The following is a 15,778-nucleotide window of genomic DNA, read 5'->3' as shown; positions in this document are numbered from 1 at the left end:
GTGGGGGCGCCTGCCCGGGAGCTGCAGCAGGCGGCTGCAGTGGGGGCGCCTGCCCGGGAACTGGAGCGCGGTCAGGAACTGGAACTGGCTGCAGTGGGGGCGCCTGCCCGGGAGCTGCAGCAGGTTGCTGCAGTGGGGGCGCCTGCCCGGGAGCTGCAGCAGGTTGCTGCAGTGGGGGCGCCTGCCCGGGAGCTGCAGCAGGTTGCTGCAGTGGGGGCGCCTGCCCGGGAGCTGCAGCAGGTTGCTGCAGAGGGGGCGCCATTGCAGGAACTGGAGTGTGGTCAGGAACTTGAGCTGGCTGCAGTGGGGGCGCCTGCCCGAGAGCTGCAGGTTGCTGCAGTGGGGGCGCCTGCCCGGGAGCTGCAGCAGGCGGCTGCAGAGGGGGCGCCTCTGCAGGAACAGGAGCACGGTCAGGAACAGGAGCTGGCTGCAGTGGGAGCGCCCGCCCGGGAGCTGCAGCAGGTGGCTGCAGTGGGGGCGCCCGCCCGGGAGCTGCAGCAGGCGGCTGCAGAGGGGGCGCCTCTGCAGGAACAGGAGCACGGGCAGGAACAGGAGCACGGTCAGGAACAGGAGCACGGTCAGGAACAGGAGCTGGCTGCAGTGGGAGCGCCCGCCCGGGAGCTGCAGCAGGCGGCTGCAGTGGGGGCGCCTGCCCGGGAGCTGCAGCAGGCGGCTGCAGAGGGGGCGCCTGCCCGGGAGCTGCAGCGCGGTCAGGAACAGGAGCTGGCTGCAAAGGGGGCGCCGGCCCGGGAGCTGCAGGTTGCTGCAGTGGGGGCGTCGGCCCGGGAGCTGCAGGTTGCTGCAGAGGGGGCGCCGGCCCGGGAGCTGCAGCAGGCAGCGAAGGCGGCTGCGCAGGCGGCGGCGAAGGCGGCTGCGCAGGCGGCGGCAGCGGCGGCGAAGGCGGCTGCGCAGGCGGCGGCGAAGGCGGCTGCGCAGGCGGCGGCAGCGGCGAAGGCGGCAATGGCGGCTGCACGGGAGCGGGGTCCGCCGGCAATGGCGGCTGCACGGGAGCGGGGTCCGCCGGCAATGACGTTTGCCAGGGAGTTCTCTCCTCCCAAGGTTGGAAGAGGAGCGGGGGAGAGCGTACATGCCCCCAAATTGAGAGTGGGGACGGTCACTAGCGTCCTCTTTTTCCTCTTCTTCCTGGTCGTCGCAGCGCTTGTGGAGGGTTGCTCCCTCTCCGCTAGGAAGGGAGACGGGGTAATCACCTCCGTGGCGCACGGTGCGTCAAAGCCCAACCTCCGTATCGTCAGTCTTTGAACCAACTGATAGAGGTTGGAGCGCACCTCCTCCAGGACTTTCCTGTCCCCTTCCGGAGACATGGTCAGCAGGAGGTCGCAGCTGTGAGTGGCTAGGTCCAGCGCGACCGGGTCCTCCTTTACTTCGGGCTGGTTAAGCCAGTAATGAATCTCCTGCAGGAGACCGAGCTGATCGTTGTCGGTCTGCCGCTTTGCCTTGTTTGCTTGGTCTGTCATTCTGTCACGGATGACGGCAACGATCGCGAGCAGAAAGCGGCGATCGTGCGGAAGGAGCAGGCTGGCAACAGTATACGGGAGAACGGGGGTTTATTCGCACAGACGAGGGCACGAACATCGACTGACATCAATGACAGACAAGGAAAACTGGGGAGACCAGGACTTAAATGCACAAGACTGATTGAAAGCAAACGGACACAGCTGGGTACAATCCGGGAAACACACGTGGGTAGGCAGGGGGTGTGGCACACAGGAGGAGCCGACGAGCAGGGCATGACAGTGATTCACCTGAAAAGTAGATTGTGAACATCTTCAAGATTGATCACGATATCGTCAGATCACCCACCCCTCGTATGGTGCCTGTACCACATTCATCAGTGAGGCTTCTCACCAAGCTTCTAACAGTCCCTCAGTTCTTTGCCACCAGTTTTATACTGAGATTTATTTATAAGTATTCAGAGTGCTCAGAAAGTCCGTAATGAGTGTAGGAACCCCTCCCCATGGTAAACAGAGCTTTGTCTGTCAGACAGTATGGAGCACACTTTGTACGACCTAATCAGCAAAGCAGACTTAATCAGCCAAGACAGATGGCAGCCCCTGTACCCATCTCCACAAGACACTTAAACTCAAGTCCTGTCTCATCACTGAGCAGAGAGACTTGCATACCTTAACTGTGGTCAGTAAAAGATAGAAAGCAGTAAATGAAGAATCTTATATCAACACAGTCTGTGCACATACACTGGGATGCAGGTCATCCCCCTTTGGCACAACAAATTGAAATGTAAATCCTGAAAATGCATCCTTTTGCCCACACCTAACCACCTCTGGCTTAGAAGCATTAAAACCCCATTAAAAGACACATTTGAAGTGCAAAACACTTCAGAAGTGTAGGGTTGGTGTTTCTCCTCACTCTGATGGGACAGAAGACTGGCGTTTTATTTTGCTGCAGTTCAGTACCTTCAGAACACCCCTCCCCCCAGTTTTTCACACCGGGAGGGGAAGTGTGTTTATTACCGTCTAGTAAATCCATTTTAACCATGCGAAGATGTGAGTTCTGGAAGCAGGTTGATACCGAAGCTCTTGGGTGCTGTTGGCCCCCATTCAATTTCACATTGAACGCGCGTGACACTCGGACCGATTCCGGTGGTGAGGACATACGGTCAGACATTTGCCCCGAACTCCTTCCCTCCATCCCACTCACCAATGCATATTAAGAGGTTCATCCGCATTGCTGTGTCCAGTGCCCAGTTTCCAGTAGCTTCACCTCTCATTAAACAGTGGAGGTCGGTCCTCCACCTTGGTATTTTTCCCTAAAGGCTGGTGAATGTTCTCTTACCCAAACTGAACTGTACTGACAGTGGGGAACAAAACCTGTTTTTCTACCACTCTGACCCTGTTACATTAAACAGCGTTCTGCTAAATTAAACAACTATACGCTCTAAAAAGTACGGCTTGATAAATAAAGAGGATTCCTCTCCTGTCCTGATTCACCTGCTTAACGACAGTGATTTCCTTTTAACCCGGTTGGATTTTGTATCATTATCAGTACAATACAGGGTCACGGTGATGTCATAGAGCATGAAGTGCCTGGATCGCTATGATTCTTCCTATTGTTTTTTAGTTAGCTGATGCTTTTTTTTTCAAAGAAAGATACACTGTCACCCATTTATCCAACTGTATATTAGTTCGGGTTAAAAAATCAGGGTCTAGTAGCTGAGCCTCTTCTGGGACTCGGACCAGAAACTTTGAGGCGACTTGCCTGTGTAATTCATGCTACCTGCTGCCAGCAGTGTGTAACCGACTCGAACTCAAGGCGACCCGTTCTCCATTTTCCCCCCGCAAACATCACCTTCTCCGCACACAGCGGGACCAGCTCATCCCCTCGGATACTGCTTCGCACAGTTCGCAGAGGCCACACTGCTTGTCAATACTATTTAATTAAATACCACCAAGCCGGAGAGGGAGTGGGTTTCGGGCTGATCGATAGGGAACTTCAGAAGCCTCCGCTGAGGCTCCCAGCTGATTAGGCCAGACGGGCAGATCTGAAACTGGGGATTCTGGGTAGCTGTCCCAAGAGGACAGTCTGCGCCTCCATCAAAGTCTGTGGTTAGATGGCATGGGTGGAAGAATGCCAGCTATGCCGCCGAAATGTGTTTTTTAAATCTCCCCCCCCCCCCCCCCCCCGTTTGGTGTCCAGAACCCCTGCTTTTTTAACCCGTCTCAAGGCAGGTGGGCAGCCCTGAATGCGAAGGGACGCTGCTTAGATGAACATCTAAAACCTCATTTACATGTGAAAGCAGCTGCTTACGTAGAGTATTTGTGTTTTACACTAATAGTACGTGCCGTACATGACAAACATTATTAAAAATTTGGTGGTTAGGGTTATCTTAACATAAAGACAGTATCCCGCTTAATTAACCTTGCACAAATAACTCAGTAGAAATTATATAAAGTGGGATTTCTTAAATCCTCCTTATTTTCAAATGTGTAAATCTCTCTTTTTTTTTTTTGCAAATCCTAAAGTGCAGCCATGTGTGACACAAAATGTTTAGGGCATTTTAAGTACTGAGTACTTCATAATTAAAATAACAGATGCCAGATGTTTCTTCATTATGTTACACAAAGTCCCTCTGGTATTAATGCTCTTTAATACCTGGGAAAGTTAATGGTGCTGAGCTGACGGCTTAATTTAACGCCTTATATAGACATACACCTCCCAAGTAAATTACCAGGGTAGAAATGTAACAGGAAAGGTATGAGAAAGTTTGCTTTCACTGCAGTATATCACAGGCTTGATATCACTTGGCATTTGAAAGGCAGTCAGATGGCAGGAATGTAACTTGTCCATACCAAAGTCACAAACGCACAGACATGTACTCATGCACAATAACATGCTATACTGTAGCTACACATGTATTCTCTCACTTAAACACAGAGAACTAGACATATGTGCAAAAACCAGTCAGCCATGACGTTAAAACCACTGACAGGTGAAATTAATAACATTGATTATTGCGTTCCAGTGGCACCTGTCAAGGGTGCCTTTATATATTAATCAAGTTCTTCAAGTTAATTTTTGGAAGCAGGAAAAATTGGAAAGGATAAGGATTTGAGCGACTTTGACAAGGGCCATAGTATGATGGGTAGATGACCGGCACAGAGCATCTCCAACACGGCAGGTCATGTGGCATGTTCCCGGTATGCAGTGGTCAGTACTTACCAAGAGTGATCCATGATAGGACAGCCGGTGAACTGGCGATGAGGTCATGGGCACCCCAGGCTCATAGAGAGAAGGCTAGTCCGTCTGATCCAATCTCACAGGAGAGCTACTGTAACACAAACTGCTGTTAATATGGGTCTGATGGGCGTCAGAACACAGAGTGCATCACAGCTTGCTTAGCGTGGGACTGCATAGCTGCCGACCAATCAGAGTGCCCATACCTACCCCTATTTACCACCAAAATTGCCTACAAGGGACACATGAGCATCAGAGCTAGACCATGGAGCAATGGAAGAAGGTGTCCTGGTTTGATGAGTCCCATTTTCTGTTACATCATGAGGACGGTCAGGTGTGTGTGCGTGGTTTACCTGGGGAAGAGATGGCACCAGGGTGCATTATGGGAAGAAGGCAAGTTGGAGGAGACATACTCTAAGCCCCTATTATTTAAATCACGGTCCTCGAGGTCCGAGCACTGCTGGTTTTCCAGCCTTCCTTTACCAGTGAGCCAGGTGTGAAGCCTCTGACCAATCAGAATCAGTAATTATTAAACTAATTACCCGGAAGAACTGAAACTAGCCAGTGTTCTGCTGGGAAACCTTGGGTCCTGGCATCCATGTGGATTTCAGTATGGTTTACAATGATGCAGGGATGGTTTGAGGACATGAAAAAGTGTTCATGATGTTGACTTTGCCTCCAAATTCCCCAGATCTTAATCTGATCGAGCATCTGTGAGATGTGCTGGTCAAACAAGTCCGATCCATGGAGGCCCCACCTTGTAACTTTCAGGACTTAAAGGATCTGCTGTTAACGTCTTGGTGCCAGATAGTACAGGACACCTTCAGAGGTCTTGTGGAGTTCTTTCTTCAGAGGGTCAGAGCTGTTTTGGTGGCATGAGAGGGACCTACACAATATTAGGCAGGTGGTTTTAATGGCTGATCAGTGTATATCAACATAGTGAACATAGTTCAGAGTGTACACACTCTTACACATGCAGGAACATGTACATTACATACTGTGCATACATGTAAACACAGAAACAGGCATGCAAATGCACACTGACATATACAAGCACTTAAAAAGGTAGAAAGAGATGCAGATCCACACAAACACACAGTGACTTCCTTCATGCTGCCAGATGTGGACACAGTGTATGAAATATATATACAGACAGTCCCAGAACTTGCAAGTTTAAACTTCACACTAAGCACACAATCCTACTCTAGCTGAGGCGATTCGTGCGGCATGAAGCGTGAGAGGCACCATTTATCAGCCCCCACCACCCCCACCTCGTCTCCATCACGCCTTCACGGAGCACGCCTGGCACGGGAGCCCAGTCTCTGAGCGCGTGTGTGGTGAGGACTAGACCAGTGACAAAGCAGTGGGCTGGTTGTGTGTTTGGGTGGTAGGCAGTGTGTGTGCGTGTGTGTGTGTGTGTGTGTGTGTGCGTGCGTGCATGCGTAGCGGTTAAGGTTATCATAGTTGGGACTAAGGTTATACCCAGAGAAATGAATGGAAAGTCCCCACAAAGATATAGATACCTAATGTGTGTGTGTGTCTCTGAGTCCCGCCTCTGACGCTGACGAATCTGAGTGCAGCATTGTCTAGCTTTGTCTGTCAAACTCTCTCCAAAGCCTCGCATCTGTTATCTAAAGCTTTGGCTTTCTTGTGGCGCGTCCACACAGCACACGGCGTCCTTCAGATGCCACACTGTCCCCTTCCTGGCCGGAGCGTCAGTGGAGGCTTTAGAAGGGTTAAAGCCCCCTAAAACAGCCCTAGCAATGCCATTGTTTCCCAGCATAGCAAAGCAGGGGTTCTTCCTGGCCAACAGGGTGGTTTGATCGAAGTTGCACATGGATTGGGGTGGGAGTAACAGGTGTGCTGGGGGTGGGGCTTTCCTGGGACTGGGCGAACTTACTGGGACTGGGCGAGCTTACTGGGACTGGGCAGGAACAATATCATCATGGTACAGAAGGGACACCGGCATAGAAGAGGAAAAAAATGTAAGCGTGTGCTTCGGGGGGGGGGGGGGGGGGGGACTACAAAGGGTGCTGGGATGTACTGGGCGTGAGAAGAAACAGCACATTCAGGAGTGAGGGACAGGTCTCACCCCTCCTTCTTAATCTTCTGTTTCACTACATTGCTGGTAAAGAAATGAACTGTAAGTACAGCGTGTGAAACACGGTACAGGCTGCAGTTAACGAGCGCAGGCTGGGGGCTGGACAGAGGGAGGCAGGCTGGGGTGCAGAGTGCTGCTGAGATATAGAGGTTATTCAGTTTTGCTCAGCGACGCCCCCCTGAGGACACATCGGCATCGTGCCTGTTTTGTTTTCCCTCCTCATAGAACGTCGGGCAGTTCATCTCTGGCACAGTGATGTGATTTTGATGAAGATGCAGCCCCATGCGGTGTCTGCCCTTTAATTAAGGTGGGGGGGCAGTTCTGGCAATGTGCCCTATACCCGCCTCTCGTTCACACTCATACCTTTTCTCACGGCTCCGAGCAGGCTGATCCTTCTCTCCTCCCATCCACTCGAGTATCTTTCACTCCCCCATCCTTTCGGGGGGCCCCCTCCCCCCACGCGGGCCTTCGCGCCGCCAGCGGGCACGCGTCAGGCTGACGCAGGCCCGCGGGCGACCAATGGCGTGCCGTCGCCGGGTACATCTGGGCCGCTCCCCCCTCCCCTCGTGCTCATTCACTGCATACGCAGCGGAACGGCGGCAGACTCCCCGCTCTCAGGACTAACACTGTGCCGGCAGCATGCTGCAGTACGCTGAAGGTAGGGCCAGGTGGGGGGGGCTCCTTGTTAGCCGGTCGGGGTACGAAGGGCTGATGGCTAAACGCTGGGGGGGGGGGGTTAGCCACCCGCTAGTTTGTCAGTGGGCTGCCAGGCATTCGCTCCATGCCGTTTTGTGTTTCATTCTGTACGGCGGGGTTTGCTACCATTTCCAACAAGGGTGCTGAGATCCACTCACTACTTTGATGAAATGCTTGTTGTTATGTTAGTTTCACGGTTTATTAATTACCAACCGTGCCGGGCTGTGTGGACAGGGTGGGATTTTAGTGACGGCTGTGAAGATTCGATGTTCCTCTAGGTTCGGTCTGTCTGATGTTCAGATGCTCACCGTGAGTCATAAGGCGGTAGATAAGTGTCGGATTTGGACGCAGCAACAGGGCTGTCGGGGGGGTTTGTCCATTGAAGAAATGACATTTATTTCCCTATTGAATCACTTGCCCATTTGTTCCTTATGATCATTTTTATCATTGGCTTTTTTCCTATTTATTATTAACTGTTAAAATCCCTGTCTGAGGCAGACGTGGTGTATCGCCGGGTGTGTGTGTGTTTCGCATTTCTGACGCTGCGTGGGCTTTATTCTATTCCCATTCAAGCTCTCATGTACGTTTCTGTTCCTCTCTGTCTTCCTCTGTCTCCCTCGGTCTGGCGGCCGCAGTTAACGGGACCCCCGGCAGCCAGCTGTCCACCCCCCAGTCCGCCAAGTCCCCCAGCCCCTCCCCGGCCAGTCCAGGAAGCCTCCGGAAACGCAGAGTAAGAGAACCGGCAGCTGCCAATCAAACATTACCCTCCCCCCCCGCCGCCGTTGCTCTCATACAAACTCACACAAGCACATCCTTACAATTCATATGTTAAATTACTCACATGCAGACACACATGCTATCACATATTCACCTGCTCACACACACACATCACTAGACCGGTCCGGTTTGCTGTATTTGCCCTGCAATCGCCCACGTTGTCTGCCGTGGATTCATCAAACACACCATCACCATTGCTTTCAGTGCCGTCCGCATCTGTATGTAACTTTCATCAACATCCCCTTATGTTCTCACGTTGGCTTCCCGCAAAGCCGGTCCTCTATACCGGACCTGTGCGAGACTGACGGGTCCCCCATACCGGCCCTGTGCGAGACCGACGGGTCCCCCATACCGGCCCTGTGCGAGACCGACGGGTCCCCCATACCGGCCCTGTGCGAGACCGACGGGTCCCCCATACCGGCCCTGTCAGAGACCGACGGGTCCCCTATACTGGCCCTGTGAGAGACCGACGGGTCCCCCATACCGGCCCTGTGAGAGACCGACGGGTCCCCCATACCGGCCCTGTGCGAGACCGACGGGTCCCCCATACCGGCCCTGTGCGAGACCGACGGGTCCCCCATACCGGCCCTGTGAGAGACCGACGGGTCCCCCATACCAGCCCTGTCAGAGACCGACGGGTCCCCTATACTGGCCCTGTGAGAGACCGACGGGTCCCCCATACCGGCCCTGTCAGAGACCGACGGGTCCCCCATACCGGCCCTGTCAGAGACCGACGGGTCCCCCATACCGGCCCTGTCAGAGACCGACGGGTCCCGCAAAACCGGCCCTGTGAGAGACCGACGGGTCCCGCAAAACCGGCCCTGTGAGAGACCGATGGGTCCCCCATACCGGCCCTGTGAGAGACCGACGGGTCCCGCAAAACCGGCCCTGTGAGAGACCGACGGGTCCCCCATACCGGCCCTGTGAGAGACCGACGGGTCCCCCATACCGGCCCTGTGAGAGACCGACGGGTTCCCCATACCGGCACTGTGAGAGACCGACGGGTCCCCCATTCCGGCCCTGTGAGAGACCGACGGGTCCCCCATACCGGCCCTGTGAGAGACCGATGGGTCCCCAGCATGGCGAAATAGGCCAATCAGGGCCAGGCAGTTGGCAGGCAGCACCAGGCACACTTATACTATAGAAGTCCCAGTATGGCTGCAGCAGTGTGTGTAGTGTATGGATCCCCATAGATACAGGGTGCAGCAGATTCAGTTTCACATGCAAGACCATGTTCTGGAGAACATTTAAGTATATTTCATTGTCATGTATTTGGACAGTGAGTACCAGCATGTTAGAAAGTACTGTCAGTATTATTATTAGCTGATAGTCCTGTACGAGTAAATATAAAGTGCTTGTATACCTGACTCTCCGTGCTTGGGGATGATGAATGAAATTTTCAGCGAAGACCATTATCTGATTGCTGCAATAGGGTTCAAAACAAGGACCTGCAAATCCCTAGTCCAGCTCCTCAGTGGTAATCCCACCTCTTTCTCCACCCTTCTTAGATTTGGATTGGCATTTATGCACCTTGGCAAAGACATCTATGCACCTTCTTAACAAGATATAGACATGTGCGGTTAAACAGTTGTATGTAGTTACAGGATCACCCGTGCACACTCGCGCATATGCACATGCATTAATGCACTTCCTTCTGTGTTCTCAGGACTAGGACAGAATTGCCAGTGAAACCCCAGCATAGATCTCGCATTACAGGAGCCAGTGAGAGTCTCCAGAATGGAGGCACATCCTTCGAAATGGATCTGAGTTCACAGCTGATATTTTTTGAAAGATCTAAAATGAAAAGCAATGAGTTTGTATAGAGTATGTATTTAAAAATGCAGTAGGATATACAGACTGATACAGGGGGGTTGGGTTTGTAAAATCTTGGCTGTTCTCTTGATGAGCATGCAACTAAACAGGAAGAGGCCAAGTTTCGGCTATGTTCAAGTGGTTCAGCATGGATAGCTGGTCCGAAGGGTAGCTGATCGAAGGCAGAGCATTGCAGGGCAGATCCCGATCGATCACATCCACAGCCCTTCATGACCGTCATTTCAGAGCCAATGCTTTACTCTACACAAGCCGTAAACTGCGCCATAAACCGTTTAAGCGTCTCAAATGTGTTTGCTTGAGTTGGCTTTGCCCAGAAACCTAGCCCAGCACCACTGTGTCGGCTGAAAATGGTGCCGTATATATATTGGTTATACATCCCACCCAGATGTATAAGCCCTGGCTGAAAGTGTCCACAGTCTCTGCATGTGAGCCGTGCTCGGCTCTGCCCTGTGGCACCGGCATCCCGACACCTTAAGAGCATCTATCAGTTGCTGAGTTTACATACTAATTTCCCTTTCATGCTAATTTCCTTTGATGTCTCCAGATGCCGGAAGGAAAAAGGGGGGGGGGGGGGGGGGGAGACAGGAGCTTCCAGAGTAATACCATCTGAATGGTCATTTTTCCGGTGTCATGCCATGAATCTGAGTCCTGAAAATGTTCTTGGTAGCTAGAATCCCTGCTTTAGACATTCATCGGAGAACCGGTCTGTCCCACTTCTGTGATGGCATTGCTCCTGGCTGCATAGAACCAATGAGAATGTGGGACAGCCAAGGCTTCCCAGCACGCTCTACCAACCCTCAAACTGAGAGAATAACAGCGGCGGTAATCGTTTGGAGTCCCCAGTAGTTTAGCAGTCACATTCCTCTTCCTCCTAGGAGCAAGGAGGACACAAAATATGCTGAGCAAGGAGAAGCCTCTGCAAACGAGGTGGAAGATAGCTTGTGGTCAGTCCCTGTCCCTTCTGGGTCCCAGCACTCGTCCTCTCCTTTGACCTTCCCGTTGGCCCATGCTGAACCCAATGCTGCCAGCCTTGCAGGAGCTTTTGTGGCTCTAGTTCATTCTGTCTTTTGTTCCACTGCTCATGTTGCTGAAGGTTGCACCCCAGAGGAAGGGTAATGATTGGCTGAATTCATTTGCCCTATTGGGTGTCCCCGCTTGTCGATATCTAATGAAGGCTAACAACCTTCTGCTTCTTTCAGAGCCAATTGAAATGGGTTTCCTCACTCATATTAATCAGTATTAATGGCCTTTAATGGTTATTATGTATGTATTCTGGATGTTTCTCTGTCCTCAGAGGGCCAGCAGTAGTAGTCTACTATCAAAGGTTAATTTGTCTTTTTCTTGTGGTTAGTTTTCTTTCCTCATGGAAATTCATTTAGGTCTGGTAGCTCCTGGTATGTTGTTTTCTTCAGGAGGCTTAAACATAGACCTGCCTGCTTTCACTCCGCAGGGTGTACAGAGCACCTGGATGCAGAGGGAAGGTGTGAGACGTGAGGTGTGCGGCAGGGCACCTGCCGCCTCGGTGTGTGCATCCTGCCAGTTTCTGTCGCTGCCTCACAAACAGCTTGGTTAACCATGACGGTGCCTGTATTCGCTGCTCGCTAACCTGTCAATAAGCATCCACAGCGACGGGCACAGGGTGCAGTGAGGTGGTGTGGGAAGGGATAGCGGCTTGTGGGCGCTACATGAGCTTATTTGTGAAACATATAGCTCCCAGCTGGAATGCCTCCAGAATAGTAGCGAATGGCCACATTGTCACCGAGTCCCAAATTAGACTGAAGCATTTGGCTTTCTGTGTGCATTACTGGCTTGTGCCCGCTTAGGAATTTAACTTCAGAAGCTGAGATGTTAACTTTTGAAGCTGAATTTGCAATGATTGATTTTGAGGTTGGGGAAATCAGCCCACCGTCCCATTACTCTCTCCACTCTGTCTGCGAAGACACAACCTCTCCAACAATGCATTAGTGACAGAGAACGGTAATTGTCCACTGCAAGCTCAATAAAGTAAAAGAAAATAATAGAGGGATATAAAATGAATTCACCCATCCTGTACGCTTCTTTGACCATGAGAGGGTTTCTTATTTCAAAGTATTCTGCTGCCTTAGTTTCTTCTCGTGATGGAGGCTTAGAAATATCTAGTGAGTGCAGGACTCAGAAAACACACACCTCCCACCACGATTCTCCAAGACTTACATGCTTTCATCTTCATTATCCTCCCTGTTCAGTTGCATGCTCTCCACTGCTTTGCCCTTTGTGCATGTGTAAACCAGCATGATCCTATGTGTCTGTAGGAAATGGATCACGACGTTGTGTGTGTTTCCTCAGATAATGTGCTTGATATGAGGTTCTATGCAACATCTACAAGACCTTTGATATGCACAGAAGCAGCAGAAAAGACAGCCATCCAGTGCAGCGTTATAACCACCTGTTTGTTTCTCACAAAAACATGCTGTTGGACCAACTTGGTTATCACTGCTCCCATAATCGTCTCTCACATACTCAGTTTATATGTAACACTGACCACCTCAGAGTTCTCCTGCTGCTTCTCACAATGTTTTTTTGATTCTTAGTTTTGATTTCATTTGTTCTGCCATAATGTTTTGTAACATCTGTGTTTTGTTGTAACGTGTAATTTTTTTGTTTTTGTTTTTTTGTGCTGTGTGTGATCCTTATTTTAATGCAGATAAGGAAATCCTCCTTTTCAGGATGCACTGTTGTTTAAGCCGCTGAAAGACGGGGCAGGGTTTTTGGGTGTAGTTTTACAGGATGCAGATTATGCTTGTGGGAGTTTCGCGTACACAACAATGTTCTGAGGGCCGAACAAAAAAATGATTGGTTCTGAGAGATAACCAATCAGATTGTACAGGAGGTGGATCCAAGCAGCTAGAGTACCTTGGACCAACCAATCAGATGTCTTGATCCCGCCTCCTCTACTTGCCTAGATATACCTCCTCTCCAATCTGATTGGTTATCTCTAAGAACCAATGATTTTTCATTCTGCCCTCAGAATTTTTTTATTCTAGTAAAACTTCCATGAGCGCTGATGGCTATTTTACTGACTTTGTTGTTGCCCACACTGCAGAGAGTGGAGAGCATATGTAGCCTGTCGGCTGAGATGGGCACTGTTTGAGGAGGGAAGTGACCATTCAGAGATTTGATTGGCATTGACTGGTCAGAGCTGTATTGCAGACTAGCCTCTTCAGAGCTTGGTGCAGTCAGATTCCTTCAGGGCAGTGCAGTAATTTAGAGGCACCGAGGCGAGGAGCATCACTCTGCTTAAAACAAGGTGACACACACTCTAATACTTTACAAATACTGGTGAGTCGATTCAATTTTTATACGACGCATTGGAAAAAGGATTACATCTAAATGTTTCTTTTTTTGTGGCTTCTTTGTGTTTCCATATTGTCCTTTTTATTTTATTGTATTGTTCAATTAATGTTTATGTTCTAAACTGATGTGCAGTATAATAAAGTAAAATTGTAAATAGTGTTCTAACAGAGAATTTGCTAAGCTAACTTAACATTGAATTAGCTGGTATACCTTTCCGCATGTCAGAAATGGAACCTGGAAGTAGGAAGTGCCCTTATTTGGTCAAAGGAAGTGCCCTTATTTGGTCAAAGGAAGTGCTCTCAGCCCTGACCCAGCCAGCTGACTCAGTATTGTGAACATATTATTAGCACCACTTGCCTAAACCATTCCCATGGAAACCGAAATTCTGTGTTCGCGGCTGACATCTATATAAGCCGCGAATGAGATTTAGAACAGGAAAAAAAAAAAATATGCTAGTCTGAAAGCAAAAATTACACGGACTCTTGTGAGGCTACATTCAGAGTGGAGGAATGTGCAGTTCTAAGTACTAGTAGAAGGTTAGTTACCTTAGCTACCTGGACAGAAGTAGTTAGTAGTGGATTAGGGCGTTTGTTTATCATGTTGACATCTTTCATTCCAGGGTTACACTAACTGTCTTTCCCCTTATCCTCTAGGGATCCCAGCACAGCGACTCATCCCTGTCTCTTACCTCTACCAAGGTGTCCAACTCCATAGAAGAAGGTGATGGTGCAGGGAGTGAAGGTAAGAGGTGGGGAGTGAATATACTGTGATAGTATGTGGGGGAGAGGGCACCAGTCCTCTATTAACTGTGAGATACCCAGATCTCTCAGAAGGCGAGGAAGGATAGACATTGATTTACAATAACTTTGTACTGAGTGTAGTAGGTGGGAAGGAGGGAGCCATTGTGGCGTAGAAAGCCAGAGAGGAGCTCTCGCCCTCTCCCATAAGAGACTGACCTCTAACACCCTCGCTTGTGTCGTCATTTCAGCCGAGGCAATGAATGACTGCCCCCCAGTGCCCGCCTCCATAGCCGAGAGATACAAGGTGGGCAGGACGATCGGAGATGGCAACTTCGCCGTGGTGCGGGAGTGCGTGGAGCACTCGACGGGCAGGGAGTACGCTCTGAAGATTATCAACAAGGGCAAGTGTAGAGGAAAGGTATGCGAGGCAGTGAGGGCGACGAGCGTGCGTGGAAGTGGCCCTCTGAGCATGTCCACCTAAGAGGCGGAAGTCTGTTTGCGATCTGAGTATCGGATTTATCCGGCTGATGCCCGTGACCAATCCGTTTGTTCCCAGGAGCACATGATACAGAACGAGGTGTCGATCCTCCGACGAGTCAAACACCCCAACATCGTCCTGCTGATTGAGGAGATGGACACTTACAGTGAGCTCTACCTCGTTATGGAGCTGGTCAAGGTATGGTTATCCTTGGTCAACACACCTTTCTTGACATCAGATGGCTCTGTCCATGTCTGAGGAACGCTGATAAATATGTGCCTTCCAAGATCATCTTCATGTCACTCCTGAGGAAAACCACTTGACTTTTTGTACTCTTTCTGCTCCTCACAGCTTCATCAGTCTTTGAATGTTAGCAGTGTCCTACCTTCCGTGCTGCTTAATAGCCTTTGAGGCGGTAGTCCTGTTTTTACGCCACTAAGCACAACTCTCGGCCCAAAACATCTCAGCACGTGTGTGTCGATAGCAACGAGCAAGGAGTCGAAGCTTTTAGTGCCTGGTTTGGTTAACAAGGCCGCTCCAGACCAAATGATGGAAAGTAATCACTGTAGAAGAAGGTGTGTCTGTATCCTACTTCATCCCAGCCCGAGATGAACATTCGGGTCGAAGAGGTAGAGATGTGTCAATGTGCTGTGGGTGGAGAATCGCTGTGTGACGGCCTTTTTCATTTTAATGAGTGTTCCTGAGACGAGCCGGGTCTGTTCAGAGTGGAGAGCTATTTTGGGCTGTTGCTCTACTTATTAGCCTCGGAGACGGAACTCTTATACATGTCAGAGAAGAAGAAAATAGGCCATATTTCTCACAGCCTCTGAAAAGATTCGGAGAGAACAAGGCATTCCTTGAGAATGGGTGGGCAGCCGAGGCTGATGCAGAGGGTCTCAAGGGGAAGCATCTGGAACCTCGTGGAAGCTGAAGTTTCGTGGTTTTCCTCAAGTGATTCTTTTTCAATTAAACGTTTGTGTCTAAAAAAAAATAATGAAAAGCAGATAGTAACCTAAGGGTTCGCCTTGGTCACCAGTCCTGCCAGCAGAGTTGGAATGATTGGCCATCTGCGCAGGAGTGACCTCACATCCGTTCACTGGGACCTGCATT

The 15,778-nt window shown here is 50.5% G+C and overlaps 1 protein-coding gene across 5 annotated transcripts in view; it reads left to right on the top strand.

Moving 5' to 3' along the window:
- dclk1a (doublecortin-like kinase 1a) overlaps positions 1 to 15,778 on the top strand; it is a 64,774-nt gene that overhangs the window by 41,616 nt on the left and 7,380 nt on the right. The window contains exons 1-5 of one of the 5 annotated variants that reach the window (XM_048984430.1): positions 7,278 to 7,469; positions 8,143 to 8,237; positions 14,149 to 14,191; positions 14,439 to 14,608; positions 14,747 to 14,866. In XM_048984430.1, coding sequence (XP_048840387.1) covers positions 7,451 to 7,469; positions 8,143 to 8,237; positions 14,149 to 14,191; positions 14,439 to 14,608; positions 14,747 to 14,866 — 447 coding nt within the window. In that variant the 5' untranslated portion in view covers positions 7,278 to 7,450. Of the gene's footprint in view, positions 1 to 7,277; positions 7,470 to 8,142; positions 8,238 to 9,950; positions 12,157 to 14,103; positions 14,192 to 14,438; positions 14,609 to 14,746; positions 14,867 to 15,778 lie in introns of those variants that run through there. The other 4 variants (XM_048984429.1, XM_048984428.1, XM_048984426.1 and 1 more) reach the window with 4 other exon arrangements.

This window comes from Brienomyrus brachyistius, chromosome 18 (assembly GCF_023856365.1).
Source record: "Brienomyrus brachyistius isolate T26 chromosome 18, BBRACH_0.4, whole genome shotgun sequence".
In the NCBI taxonomy this organism is placed as follows: domain Eukaryota; kingdom Metazoa; phylum Chordata; class Actinopteri; order Osteoglossiformes; family Mormyridae; genus Brienomyrus; species Brienomyrus brachyistius.
This window is presented reverse-complemented; position numbering and strand designations above follow the sequence as displayed.